This window comes from Artemia sp. Qi Xiang Cuo, chromosome 17 (assembly GCF_049724085.1).
Source record: "Artemia sp. Qi Xiang Cuo chromosome 17, ASM4972408v1, whole genome shotgun sequence".
Lineage (NCBI taxonomy): Eukaryota > Metazoa > Arthropoda > Branchiopoda > Anostraca > Artemiidae > Artemia > Artemia sp. Qi Xiang Cuo.
The window spans coordinates 34,525,971-34,541,742 of NC_142810.1; the positions used below are offsets into that span (position 1 = coordinate 34,525,971).

A 15,772-nucleotide genomic window follows, 5' to 3' on the forward strand; every position below is an offset into this window, starting at 1 on the left:
CACATTGTTCGGTATCGGTCACGACGTCACAACGATTCATTTTGCGAATACTCTCGCACATTTTACCAAAAGCCGAATTCAAAATGAGCTTATAAATTTCTTTTTCGGCTTTCGTCTGCGCTTCAGAACGTTTCTTGACAAAAGTGTCAACAAAGTTTTCAGATAGGGTTTTTGACTAAACTGGAGGGCTCTATGAACCTTTGTGACGTTGAAAACTCTTTTGCGTATCAATTTTAAAGGCTAGTGACTCAAAACTATATTTTTTTTTCGGAAGAGGGTAAGTAACAAGTCTCCTTTTCTAATACGGCCTGTACGACCCGTCTACCTCAGATAACAGTCAAATGTAGAGAATGAACGAGCTCCTCTTAACAGGTCTATTAATGCATGAGCAAATAAAATCCTTTACTGAATCGTGAAGCTCAACTGGTATCTCCCCATCAATTTCAAAAAACCCTCCAACCGGCCCATTCTCCTCAACACTGTCAATGTTGGGGAAATAGGGAGCTTGAGGGTCATTGAACCATTTATAGTCATCGCAAGGTGGCGAATAATGAGACATGGCCGAGGGGTAGAGGGAAATCATATCAAGGAAAACTGCATCCAATTTTGTCCCCGTCCTCTCTCCAGTTAGATCGTTTTCTAAGATACGATCTCCGTGAAAAACGTATCCACCCCTCATTGACCTATCGATGAGCAGGTACTGATCGATATCGGTGATTAGCCAATTTTTTTCCCCGCTAATTTTAGGATGAGGTCCATTACAAGATGAGGAGATGAAAAATAATATCCTAAGTCAAGATTAAATTCCCCATAGATTTTGTCCGTACTTTTACACATAATGTCTAACAAAGTTAACAAATCACTCGACAAATACACCTTGCAGTAGTCAAACCCATTTTTACACCCTTCCTCTGCCCACACTTTTTGTAGCAAAACTGTATTCATCGGGGGTGCACCTACGATCGTTTAGACTATCGTAAAACGATTCGATCGATGGAATAGTTTCCTCGGCGAATCCCGACATGGAACAGTAATAATCATAAGGATATATCCCCTTGACTGTCAACATATCATATAAATCATTTGGAAATTGTTGCTTGAAAAGGGGGAAAGCGTTTCAGCCGTCATCGTTTTTCTGCACTTGAATTAATTCGCTCAATGACTTGAGGCAAAAACTGTAGGAATTTAAAAAGCGAATTTTATTCGTGTACTCAACGTCGTCTTCAACATATCTCCACATAAATTCCAAAACAAGCAACTTTTCCGATGATTTAGGAATGATTTTGTAGGAAAAGCTGTCTATCACCCATGCATCATCCACTGTTCCATTTCTTTGAAGATGTGCCATTGCTGGTACCACATACTTCAGATCGTAGTTAGAATTATGTATAAAAACCGGAAGTAAGAGTTGTTGTTTCATTTTTAAATTACTTGAATTGTGAGCCCACCCCCGAAAGTTACTTTTCCCCGTTGAATTGGGGTCAATAAGATGATTGTGATCCTTGACTGCACCTTTTGGAGCAAGAGCACTCCTAAAAACCCAAAATATTGTCCCCTTTTCTAGTGCCCGTTGCTCCTTATCGGATAATGACATTGGGTAGTTGGTGTGACGCAATCGTTAAATTGCACCATTTGCTGTTTTTATTAAAGACACCAATAACTTCTCCATGCTGCCCTCCTCCTCCATAGTAAAAAAAAACTCTTCCAGCTGCATTTTATTATTAGAATCGCGACGGGCTTGCGCATAGGAACACGCAACTAGTTTGTGTTCCTTGACTATTTTTGGCCTTGAAGGGTCCAATACCTCCACCAGTCTTGATTCACAATCCAAACATACTTTATCAACCTGTAGCGGGTAATTTTGGAAGTTTTAAATTGTGAAGTATTTTTGCCTTCTGTCGGCATTTCTATTCTTTGATTGCCATGAATTTCGCAATATCTCATGTGATCCGAGTGTTCTTTCATATCTAAATGGGGAAAGGCACATGGGGCAATAGTGATGTTCCCCCTTTCTGAACACCTTGGGATAAGAATCGACTTATTGCCGTAACGGGGAAAAATGACCATAGGAATTTACATCTTTGGGAGGTTTATAGATAGCCCAAACCCAATTTTTAACATTATCGACCAATGGTGTCCTAACTGAATATAAAAACCCTTTTATATTTGGTTTTTTTCCCCCATTTACAAATTCTGTGTCCTACTGAAGAACAACCACCCCCAACCCAAGATTTTCATTTGCTTTTTCAAATATGGTTATTTCTTTTAAGGACACCGGATATTTTCCCTCTAAACAATCAAAATTTACTTTAGGTAAATTTTCTCCACCGTTACGTGCAAGTCTGTCGAGATTTTTCATTGTTGACTCATCTTTCAATGTTTTTTGGGCCACTGCTAAAAATGCATATTTAAAACATTGTAGTCCCGTTTTAAATTTAATGCTCTGAACTCCTTTGGTAGTCGAAAAATCTGGGCGACTATTTATTCGTCGACTACTACCCGCTCCCCTTAAACTAAAGTTTTTTTTTAAATCTATTGTGATTTAGATCAATACGTTCAATATAAAATGGTGGACCCAATTCCCCTCTCGTTTAACGTGTCCAAAATCAATATTAATTTATTAACCCAATTGAAAAAGTTACCCTCAAATTCATTTAGACCAGGGTAAAAAGTTTGATTACCAGTTGAAAAATGAAAATAAAAAATGTCCCCAGATGTCCCCTTTTGTAAATAAACTTTTTGAATTACCGATACTTTAATCCCCCCCTTACCCCCCCCCCCATTTCTGAATCTGAATCTCAATAAGTGCTCGAATTCGGTCGATGTAGGCATGAAGAAAATTTAATGGGTCTGTTAAAATGGTAATCCCGTTAACCAGGTTTTCCTCGGGGGGATTAAAATCTACCCTCTGTGTTTGAAAGTGACCTAAAATAGATTCTAGCAAATAAAATTCACGTAGTTCTGGGGATATGACGCTCTTTTCATGTCCTGCACCTATTTGCACAAGATCCAATTCACTAATTATAAATTCATCGTCAAAAATGTCCCCGGAAACATTAGGTCCAACAATTTTCATAAGGCTGTCCATTTCTTCAGTTGTAAATTGAAAATCCAGGGGGATACTAAATGACGTACCTTCACTAACATCATCCTGCGGGAGGCGACAATTGCTCATGATATTTTGAAGTCCTGGGCCAGGGAAGGCAGTTGTTGTCGTAGCTTCCCCCTGAAACTAGAAAATGAGTGGATTGAGTTTTTTTTCTTTGAGGAAAGTTTTATAACAATTATAGCATACTATTTTTTTCTTAGTTGGATTTATCAAACATTTTTTTTTAAAAAAGGAAAGTTTTATCACAGTTATAGCACACTATTTATTTTTTTTCTTAGTCGGATTTGTATTTATCAAACAAATTTTTTTTTTCTTTGAGGAAAGTTTTATCACAATTATAGCACACTATTTATTTTTTTTTCTTAGTCGGATTTGTATTTATAAGACAATTGTTGTTTTTTCTTAATTGGATTCGTATTTATCAAAATAATGCATAATAAATTACAATTTTTTGCTTATAGCATTATTTATAAAACAAATGCATAATAAATTACAAATTTTTGCTTATAGTATTATTTATAAAACAGGTGTATAATAAATTACAAAATTTTGCTAATAGCATTATTTATAAAACAAGTGCATAATAAATTACAAATTTTGTTAATAGCACACACGCACACGCGCACACACACACAGTCACACACAAACACACAACAAAATAGTGAAAATCATTACGTTGTTGTTGAATTTGCAATATTAATTATACTATCTCAATGAATTATCGGGTATACAGAAAAATAAGCGGCGCGTGCACCTCTCACACACACACACACACACACAAACACACACACACACACATACACACACACACACATCACCACACACACACACACACACACACATACACACACAAACACACACACACACACACACACACACACACACACACACACACACACACACACACACACACACACACACACACACACACACACACACACACACACACACACACACACACACACACACACACACACACACACACACACACACACACACACACACACACACACACACACACACACACACACACACACACACACACACACACACACACACACACACACACACACACACACACACACACACACACACACACACACACACACACACACACACACACACACACACACACACACACACACACACACACACACACACACACACACACACACACACACACACACACACACACACACACACACACACACACACACACACACACACACACACACACACACACACACACACACACACACACACACACACACACACACACACACACACACACACACACACACACACACACACACACACACACACACACACACACACACACACACACACACACACACACACACACACACACACACACACACACACACACACACACACACACACACACACACACACACACACACACACACACACACACACACACACACACACACACACACACACACACACACACACACACACACACACACACACACACACACACACACACACACACACACACACACACACACACACACACACACACACACACACACACACACACACACACACACACACACACACACACACACACACACACACACACACACACACACACACACACACACACACACACACACACACACACACACACACACACACACACACACACACACACACACACTCACACTTACACACACACACACACATACACACACACAACACCCACACACACATGCAAACACACAACAAAATAGTAAAAATCATTACGTTGTTATTGAATTTGCAATATTCATTATATTATCTCAATGAATTATCGAGTAGACAGAAAAATAAGCAGCGCATGCAATGCTCACAAACACACACACACAATAAAATAGTGAAAATCATTACATCTCCTAAAAATAGCCTATTTTCAATGTGTAGTCTGTTATTTTCAAGATTTTCCGGAGCAAATGATAAAATTGAAACCATTAAGTCTCGCATCTCTTATCAAAGCCTTTATTATGCAAATTAATACCTGGAATTATGTCTAGCGGTACAATTCTCAGTCCTTTAAATTGACTTGGAAAAAAGAATCATTAGCGAGAAATAATATTTGAAAACTCACATTTAGATTTGCAGCTTGCATGTTGAGGGCTGTAGGGGCCACATCTCTCTCGTCTTGCATTGGTCGTGAAGGAACCGGCAATGCTTGATAGGGTGTGATGTCACAATCTTGTGCAGCCGTAACGTTATGAGCAATCATCCATTCTCTTTTCAGCTTTCTACCCGGCTGCATAGGGGCTGTCACGGGTGGGTCTTGGGCAGGCAGCGCCGGTCTGGAATGGATGTGGGTGGCTCCCATGGGCCAGCTATCTCCACTTGTTGCATTGGAGTAATGCCATTAGCCTTAGCTCTCTTTTGAGGGGGAGAGTATTTGCAGGAATCCTCCTCCTTAAAAAGAAGACAAAATTTAGTATGGAAATAATAACCCCTCTTTTACAGATAAATTGCCCTCTAAAGTTGATTCTGATGTTTGTAACAATATATCTATTAGCACTTTAGAAATATTTAAAAAAGGTTCTAAAGTAAAATTTTGGAAAATTTTGAGTTTTGGGCAAAGGGGGATTTCAAAAACATCTTCCCATAACATAAATTACCCCCCCCCCCTAAAGTAGAGTCTGATATTTGTAACGCTATATCTATTAGCGCTTTAGAAATATTCAAAAAGCTTCTAATGTAGAATTTTGGAAAATTTTGAGTTTGAGGCAAAGGAGGATTTCAAAAGCATCTTCCCATAATATAAATTACCCCCTAAAGTAGATTCTGATATTTGTAGCGCTCTATGTCCTTTTTATACAAAACTTAAATTTCTTCCCAAGAAAATATTTTGAATACGATTTGGATGTATATAAATTCTAAGTTTAGTGTACTATTCTTTTAATTAACGATTTTAATAACAACTTTATCTATATTTTCAAAGTATCTTGAATCAGACAAACACGTGTGTTATTAATCTATGTGATAACACGAGCGTGCGAAGTCTGTTTTCCAAAACTGACCGTTTCTTGTAACACAGATGGTTCTATTTAGATCAGCACATCTTAACTGCACGATGAGAAACTGACATTTTTGAAGGAAAAGAACTAAATCTAATGAATTAAACTCGTAAACAGAGGAGGGGAGGAGGAGGGATTTTATTTACATAATGGAAAAAAGAGTGTACTTTACGTTTTCTAGCGACTATAGTCATCATATTGTAGGGTTTGTTTTGTTGGGGGGAGGGGGGGCTATTCTCCTGAATTTTAATTTACTAGTGGGGTGGTAAAATTATTTTATTTGGAAATAAATTAAGAAATTTACTAAGCTGTGCTCACATTGTAAATTGTTGTATCCATTGCTTCAATGTCAATAATATTTAATGTATTATCCATGGTATGTTAAATCATTATGGAAATTTAATCGTAAGGTATGGCCATTTTATACAAAATCTCAAGGACGAATAAAAAATCACTCCTTTTATTTGTAACCAACCACCAGTCAAGTTATCGTATATTGAGCAACCTTCGTTGTCTCTGATTGGCTCTAAAAAATGTGTGTTGTCTAAAAAAAACAGTCTGGTTGAAAACGTGAAGTTGAAACAAACTTGTGTGGGGAATCCCCGTTCGTACTGCTCGCTTTTTTTTGCAATGTGTATAACCCAGTTTGGAATCCCCGCTCGTTTGGAAAGGTACCAAGGAAAGGAAAGCAAATAGCATGTAGTTTCAAAACGTGCTTGGCCACTTTATAGGTAAAGCTGGCTTCCCTTTTTTCAGGATGGGCGTAAGGTTACCCTGTATAGAAAACATTGGACACAATTTTGATTACGAAAATGATCAGGTACAATAATTTTAACATTTCATACAAAAGGAGAGTACCATTCACAAGCTGAAGTACACACAAACCGTCAACTCCGCGCTGTTTTTCTTCTGCAGCCCAAAGGCATTTGTAGTTAAATCCGAAACAGATACGGTAAATTCCGAAAAACTTGAGTTTGATAGTACAGATTCAAGTTGTTCGGTATATGGTCTAGCTGTGCTGGGATTTTGGGCACTAAACTTGGCTGTCATTTGGATCACAAGGCATGGACTTAGGTGTCTTTGGGCGATCTTTCATGCGGTCTTTCCGTAAACGACGACTTGGATCATTAATTATTCTCTTTGTATAGTAGTTTTTCACATTCCTGCGTTGCTGCTTAAGGGCATTCTCAAATTTACGTTTTGAAATTCTCATTTGTCACTGCACTTGTCTTGTCCTTGGCCATATTTTTCCACACTCATTACAATTTTCGCAAACCAAAGACGTTGCAAACGAGTGCCTGATTGGAGAAAACGTCGTGGAAGACAAATAAAAACTTGGCTCACAACCGTTAACTCTCGGGGGGATCCAGAGAGACCATATCAGATGGGACTCTTCATGACTTATTAATAAAAAAACATGAGCTAAGGAACTCAATACTCAGTCAGATCATTTTGCTAAGGAGAGCTACATAGCTTGTGTCCTTACCCAAGTACGAGTGCATAATTAGCGCCTCTGAGGATCAGAGTCCACTTGCCGCTGATGGCTTACGAGTAGTGAGTGACTCTCCTCTCTCCTTTTAGGATCAAGAGTTTCCTCCACAAGTCGATCTGGCGCTAGGAGGTAGTGTTTTAGGTACGGGGGAAAACAGCGGAAGATACCTTGACACTACTAAAGATGGCTCTTCTGCAAAGAGAATGAAAATGAGATAGCACAGCCCTATCCCAAATTCCACACCTGAAAGGGGCACTAATAGCCAGGCGGGTGCTGCTGCTATTGATTTTTTTTTCCATCGGGTGTGGAGGCAATGGACCTTTGTGGCAGTGTTTTTGTTCAAAGTTGTTTTTGTAGCATTAATAATAATAACAATAATAATACTAATAAGAATATTATCAGCATATTACTTGAAAGAGGGATAGAGGCTATTTGAAATGTAAGAAGACGAGTAACATCATGGACCTCAACAAAATATATGTTACGCACAAAAGAAGAAGAAGCAGCACCTTGGTGGGCTCCATGTCAGACAGGGATTCTTCTATCCTGGGGTCACACCTCCTCAGAGTTTGGCTGACAGTTCTAACGACAGGTTTGAATGCAAGAGTAGATATCAAGGAAAGCTTTAATGAGTCTATTGATTTTGCCCTTTTTAGTATCAATAAGATACGTTGCCGCAAATGTAATAAAGTCAGAGGCCTCAACAAGTAAATTGGAAGCAGCAGACAATGGCTCGGGACATCCAAATCTGCACTTGTTGTATAACTGATTAAATTGAGCATAATATATAGTCTATAACTCATCTATAGCAGCTGATTCAAACAGCTATTATGAAGTAGTTGAAATGATAATTGGCTGAAACAAAGTGCACACAGGAACAACAGCCATGGTAAGGGTTATCTTCAGGAATAACGTTAAATGCTGTACGACGGAAGGGCCTTAATGCGTGATAGACAGACCATTAACCCCATCAAAACCAGGATATCACTTTGGCATCAATCTTGGCCTCATTAGGGTTTTCTCTCTCCTTCTCCCTTTCTCTTTCCTTTTCTCTCTTTCGCTCCATCTCTCCCTCTCCCCTCTCTCTCTCTCTCTCTCTCTCTCTCTCTCTCTCTCTCTCTCTCTCTCTCTCTTTCTCTATATCTCTCTCTCTGAGAGGTAGGTAAAATGTCGGGAAGGAGGCGATTCATCCCTAGATTTTGACAAACACCATTTTTTGGGTTTTTTTTTTCGTTTTTTGCGTAGAAGACACCAAAAACAGAACAAAATGCCTCTCCCCTTCAGACTTTGATTTTTTTTTTGTGTCTTCGTAAGAAACAAAAAATCAGTCCCTCCCCTTCCCTCATTTTTTTGTTAAGCGCCCTTGTCTCTAGTCAGCTTTGCTAGAGCCACAGACTTGTGATTAGCCTATAATCGATAGTTACCAATATTGTGTGTTAGCATTAGTACTTCTTGTATTAGGCGATTGCTTATATGAATACTCGCCATTTCCATATTTTATAACTCTGTAGTAGGCAAAACAGAAATCCTAGTATTACTTCCCTCTCCCCTCCTCTTCAAAAAGTCCTACCGGCGTCCATGATTGAATACCCTACTTCCAGCAGCATTCTACGCCAGTAATAAGGTTCTCTCTCAAACACTGTATATATAATAGGTGCTAATTATATATACAGTGCTCTCAAATCAGGCTTCGATACCCGGGCTTGGGGCTTTTTGGGATTAAAAAATGGGATGGCAGCTTGCTCATTCGGATATCCTGCGAAATCCAATAAGTGAAATAGAGGGTGTGATAATATTCCCCTGTATATAATGAGCTCCATAAGCTCCTTGGAAACTGGAACTATTAAATAATTTTTCAGGTCTGACAAGATTCTTGATTTTGTTCTAAGCTGTTTGGCGTTTAGCAATTTTAATAGTGCAACTTTGGTTAAAGCGGCCATGGATACTTGATGGAAAAAGTTTCTTTTTTTTATAGCTTTATATTTATCAGTTTATGAAGGAAAAGAGATGGAGGTTGAATAACAGGGAAGATTTGTTCCCAGTTTCATCCATCTGTATTTTTGACTTCTGTTTTTCTAGTATAATGGTTTTAGTAATTAATGATCCACCCGGTACCTGTTGTGTATAGATACGCGAATATTCCACCTAAGCTACTTTATTGGGTTTCCAAAACACAGAAATTAGCAATCGACATCCCAATTTTAGATCCCATTGAATTTCTTTCGTACTGGAATTAGTAAACTATTGACCAACTTTAGATCTAAAGAGATTCGACCCGGGCACCGAAGAACCTACTTAACTTCTAACAAATTAAAGCCAATTTGCCATGATATGCATGAAGGATTTTTTGTCAAAAGTAGAAAACAGTAGACAAATGGAAACCCAGACATTCATGTTTCACCAAAGTAAGGGAAAAGATTTTTAAAAAAATTTTAGGAAGGAAAGTATCCACTTTAATACTGAATGCTCTAAATTAATAGGTATCTTTCATTATATAAATACCAATTGGCAAATTATAAATACTGTGGTATTGATTGATTGATTGATTGATTTATATTATATTATATTATATTTATATTATATTTTTTAATCTATTTCAAAAGGTGCTTTCGACTAAGTTTGCGACGACTATTACAGCTAGCTACCACATGGTCTAAAAATTAAAATCTCTAGAAACTTTTACATCTACACAGAGAAAAATTAAACGACCTGTCGGGGAATATCCTTAGCCTTGGTTTAAAAAAATCAGCAAGTTTTCCATCCGGAGCATCCCTAGTCAAGAGAGAAAATTGGTTAGTGCATACAACTTATAGAAAAGAATGTTAGTTTGCCTCAATAAACCGCTAGATTTGTCATCTTTAGGTCACCATGACGCCACTTTGATTTTCTAACCAAGTTGGGAATATTTTACAAGTTTGTCCTGCCGGATGATAGAATTAAAACATTGTATATATAATTTTCTCGTATTTTTTTTGTCTTCTTGATTTTGCCTTGCTCTCTACTGTTAGAATTTCGTTATCTACCTCGTATGCATTCTTTCCGTGTGGTATACATCACTTTTAACTGGCTATGGTACTAAAAGAGTTAAAAAACTCTAAATTTTATATACATTAGACTCTATTTCCCCTTTATTGTCTTTCGAATTTTAAAAGTAACAAAAAGCGATAGAACCAGCTCGAACTTTGAAATTAAAGAGGGAGACAGGAAACTATTTTCTTAGTTTCTTAATGTCAAGTTGGGTGAAACAGGAGACTTACACAGTTTAAGATCATGCTCGCACAGCTGAATAAGGGTTAATATTCATTAGAATAGATGACGTTAGAAACATATTCATGCTAACAAATATCGGAAATTCATTTGCTTACACTGCTGAGCGAACTTTTTCGCTAAAGTACGGCGATAAAGGGCTGAAAGTAAAAAAAAAAAATTAAAGAGACTAGTTCTCAATTGAGAATATTAAACTGATAATTAAGGAATTATTAGCATAAACAACTCTTGCAGTCATAACTAGTGTTAACGATAATAGTCATTTTATCGGAATATTAAAATTAACAAAGGTAATATTGACCAGCATAATTGAAATGATTATAATGATAATATTCTTATTGTTAGTACCAGCAAAATGACAACAATAAAAGCACGGAATAAATAACTGTGTTTTTTTATTATATCAAAATATCTTATATCAAAATATCTAACGATTTTTCAAAAACGAGATATTTTGTTTTTCGAATCTTAAAAGGATAACAAGCACCCACCGTGTCTTTGTTTAAATTTTTTACCTTATAAATCTATACAACTGAGATTTCAATAATAGTTTTAATTGCAACATTCGAGAAGAGACTTTGCAGTTTTATTTTCGGTTAATTTAATTAAATGTATGAAAATATTTTGCCGTTCTATCGATCCACAAATATTGTCGTCAGCACCGATCTTATATTCATTATTGCACCGGTGCAATATATTGATATTGCACTGAGTCTATATTCCGGGTTGCACCGAATCTATATTCATATTTTCTAGACTGAAAACAGGAATCAAATATCACGTAAAGAAATAAATAAGAAAGAAATTTCCCGTCTTGCGCTAAAAACTAATGGCCTCTATTTACTTTGACCAATTATGTAAATTATACAAAAGCTTCGACTCAAAAACAAAAAATATTCCCAAAATTGCTTAATATGATATTTGAAACCGTACGTTATCAAATCGAAGCATTGGTATATATCTTGCTTTTGAGAAATTTTTACAAAATCTCCACTGTAATTTGTTAAATAAAGTAGGAAAAATAGAGTGGACAAATTTTAAATGGTTTAACGAGGTGGGGAATAAAAGTCACATTAAATTGAAGGCCCCTATAAACAAATATTTAATTAGTTTAAGCGGATAAGAAGGGAGTAAGTACTAGGATGTTTGTAAAACAAAATTAACAAAGTAGCTAAACTTCACAGTCTCTGATAGTGTAAATTATTGTTATAGCTGTGAATGTATTAAGGCTAAAGAAAAAGAAACAACACGAAAAAGGGAGGAACTTACAAATAAGATGGAGTTAATATGCCGTCTGGGAGGCTTAAGAAACATCTTTGTCGTAGTATTCCAGCCCAAAGTTGTACTCCAACAATTCCAAAAATGAAAAACACGAAGAAACAGAGCAACAAAACGTTTCCTAACATAGGCAACGTATCCAATAATAGCATGACCAAAATTCGCATACCTAAAACATAAGAAATAAGTAACTTGAAGCCAATGTTTCAATTTGTGTGAATTTTCTTTGGATCAACCGAATATTAACAAATATATGGACAAAAATATCACCTACAGAGTCTAAAGGAAGTCTACAGGTTTTTCACGCAGCCAACAAGTACTTCTACGAGAATATTCTTGGCTGAAAACCCCTCCAAATCTTCAGATTTCTGTCATCTATCATTTGAAAAACTTTCTACATCTAATAACAAAGTTACTGTTCTAGGTATTGGCTCTTAAGCAACTTTTGCTATCTCCATGAAGGTCAGTTTGTTTTCTTACAAACAGTTTGTGATAACAAACAATTTTAAGGAGTGGACTCGGCCCAATAGTAAACGGAAACACTGAAAAAACGAATTCTGATAAACATTAACATATCAAATAAATTGGCTTTTCATGCTGATTCCAAATATATTAAATTTATCAAGTTTAATTTTTCCCTTTGAAAAGATAAGTGTCTGAGAAAATCTGCCTGATTTTCGAAAAAAAGAGGGAAACAGTCCCATAGTGAAGCTTCGTGTTAAGGAAAATCATATCATCAGATTCTATATGTTAGAGAACCCTACCGTACAGGTTTTAAGCTCCTATCTACAAAAATGCGGATTTTTTATTTACTAGAAGAAAGATCCCGGATGCGTATTTATGAAGTAGCATTCTTTTTTGTCTTCCCCAGGGTTGATCAAATTGAACCAGTGGTCCTAGAAGTTTGGGAGACGGCTCATATGAAAGAAAATTAAAAGTTATAGTTGCTTTTTTAAGTGACTAAAAAGATTGGAGGAGATCTGACCCCTCCCATACCTCTTTTTTCACCGAAGACATCCGATCCAAAGTTGAAGACATGTACTTGATTTGGCAGAGCAGAAAGATCTGATATTCGTGCCTCTGGGGAAGACCTGATCCCCCACAGCCTCTGGGGAAAGGGCTATAAGCTATGCTATTTGTATATTGTTTACATATAGTACTTATTATTGGACGGGGTTGAATTTTCTACTGGGGCGATTTTCAACGGGGAACATTTTTTTTGGGGGGAGGGGTTCTAACGGAGTAAGATCTCTACAGAGAGGGGAGAGCCATTTCCCCGCTTCATTTGAAAAACGACAAGAAATAAAAAAAAAACACAAGTTTTTTTACCTAACGTAAGGAGCAACACTGAAACTTAAAAAGGACAGAAATTATTCCGTATATGAGGAATGCTGCCCCCTACTGAATCCCTCGCTCTTTACGCTACAGATTTTCAGTGGTTTGAAAACTGCTTCTTATTCATCGGCTCTTGTGTTTCAGTAGTCGATCTTAAAGAACTGAGACATAAAGCCAAACTTTAGCACAAAAAGCAAGGAATTGAGAAGCGGGCATCCACCCTCATACGTATTGGTTTCTGTTTGTTTAAGTTTCAATAGTGCTGCTTACTTTAACTTGAAAAAAAATTATTCAGTTTAACTTGAATTAGACTCATGAAAAAATGCTCAGTTAGCTAGATTCGCTTGTCCTACTCACCTCATAGTAGTTAGGGAATTCTTAAATTATGTGCTAAAAAGAGGAAAATTGGCAGATATTGGTAAAAAAAAATTTATTACCAATCAAAGGTATAGCCAAGATGTCACTCGGGAAGGGTACTTCTGAAATTAAAAACCTCAAAAATTGTTTTTTTCCTTTCTGTTATAACCACTCCCCTTCCCTTCAAATGAAAAATAAGAGGAATTAGACCGTACTTAAAACAAAATCCACGAATGTTAACCTTAAAATATTTAATAAGATAATATATCTATAATCCCACTGTTTGAGAATTTTTGCCTCCTTTACACGCCTAGTAATTCAGCATTCCTACCTTGTTTGTAAATTTTGTCACTTCTAACTTAATTAGGTTATCGCCCTAGATTTTTAGGTTGGTTTTTGTTTTACTACTTGGTCTTTAATTTTATGAGTATGGGGGTGAGTCAAAGGACTGGTATTATGTTTAACTTCTCCACTTGAATAGTTCTCTTGTTTCTAAGTATATTTGGGCTTATTCGTTGCTTCTTTCTTGATAGTAACATTAGAAATTTGGCCCATGGAAAGCAAATAATATTTTAATCCAAGACGGATAGAATTTTTCAAAATTGATTGACAATCCTTGATGAGGCCAAATTCCAAATTTAGAGATTGGGGAAATATAAAATAATAAATCATGTAAAAACAAATTCTTAGTAATGATTGACTTGGTACAAAGCAGGCTAAGTTTAGATCCACTATAAACAACAATTCAAGCCCTGGCTCAGTGCAATGATTTAGCAGAGTCTAAGCTGAACTAGTCAAATCCGCCTACTGTGTTTCAGCAGAAAAGTGAGCATTTAGCTCTTCACTTGAATCAAATTATGTAATGATTTTCAATCTGTATGCAAAGAGGTATAAAGTTGGCTTAGGATACATCCCACCGCCCTCTCTTTCTCTCATCTTTTCAGCAAAAAATAGGCAGGTTGTGTCTCATTTGAGCTGGAATCCCGTATGAACATTCAATACGCATAACTAGAGAGCCGAAACGGGTAAAAGTGTCTTCCCTCATTCTTCATTGCCCCTCCCACAATAAAAGATTAGCAGAAAATTAGATATGTTGTGAATTATTTGAACCCATTCAGGCAACGATTTTCAATCTGCAGGGCAGGAGGAACAGAAAAAGCCGGTTCCCTCTCCAGACCTTTCCCCTCACCACTAAGTGCGTAGTAAAAAGGAGCGTATATAGCATCTTGTTTGAATCAGAAACATACGAAAATGTTCAATCAGCGTATTTAGAGGAAGGAAAATAGTACAGTCAATCTAGCGTCAAATAGGACTCGACCGCAAACAAATTGCAACAGAAATGATTTTTACACCATCTTGTAGAGAAAAAAAAAACTGTACAACATATAAACAGTTGAGAAACCCAGCGGGGTGCAAAATAAGTGTTTTTTAGCGTTTTCCGTTTGTTTTTTGTTGTTTTTAGCGGAAATTTTCCGTTATCCTAGAGCTTAGCATTTACTTCATGGGAGACGTGTTTCTGAACTAGTTTTGTGTGCTGAATTCGAATATCACATCAGATTCAAGTTATGTCCCACCGTTAGTGTTTCACATTCATCACCAAACAAGAAATTCGTATTTCGTGGCCATATTTCCCTTTTTTCGTCCTTTGGGGCGAATGAAGTCAGGAATAACGTCGCCGTATCGACTGAATACTATATTTTTGGAAAGTTCCGTACATTCTAAGATTGTCGTTGTTGGAACCCTTGGTCCCAGTTTTGTCAGATAAATGTCCCTCCCAGATTCATTTCTTTGGGGCCCTTAATTATTTTCCTTCCTTTTGTAATAAATGTTAATTTTCCTATTATTTTTTGACGCCATTTTGGGTCCTCTTAACTGCGTACGTGTTTAATTCACCAC

General features: G+C 36.9%; 1 protein-coding gene across 1 annotated transcript in view; it reads right to left on the reverse strand.

The window, feature by feature from the left end:
- Positions 1 to 15,772, reverse strand: part of LOC148942134 (voltage-dependent T-type calcium channel subunit alpha-1G-like) — a 58,631-nt gene that overhangs the window by 33,813 nt on the left and 9,046 nt on the right. The window contains exons 2-3 of the mRNA XM_089103238.1: positions 12,176 to 12,353; positions 11,005 to 11,046 (exon numbers count right to left, since the gene is read on the reverse strand). Of these exons, the coding sequence (XP_088959364.1) occupies positions 11,005 to 11,046; positions 12,176 to 12,351 (218 nt within the window). The 5' untranslated portion in view covers positions 12,352 to 12,353. The remainder of the gene's footprint in view (positions 1 to 11,004; positions 11,047 to 12,175; positions 12,354 to 15,772) is intronic.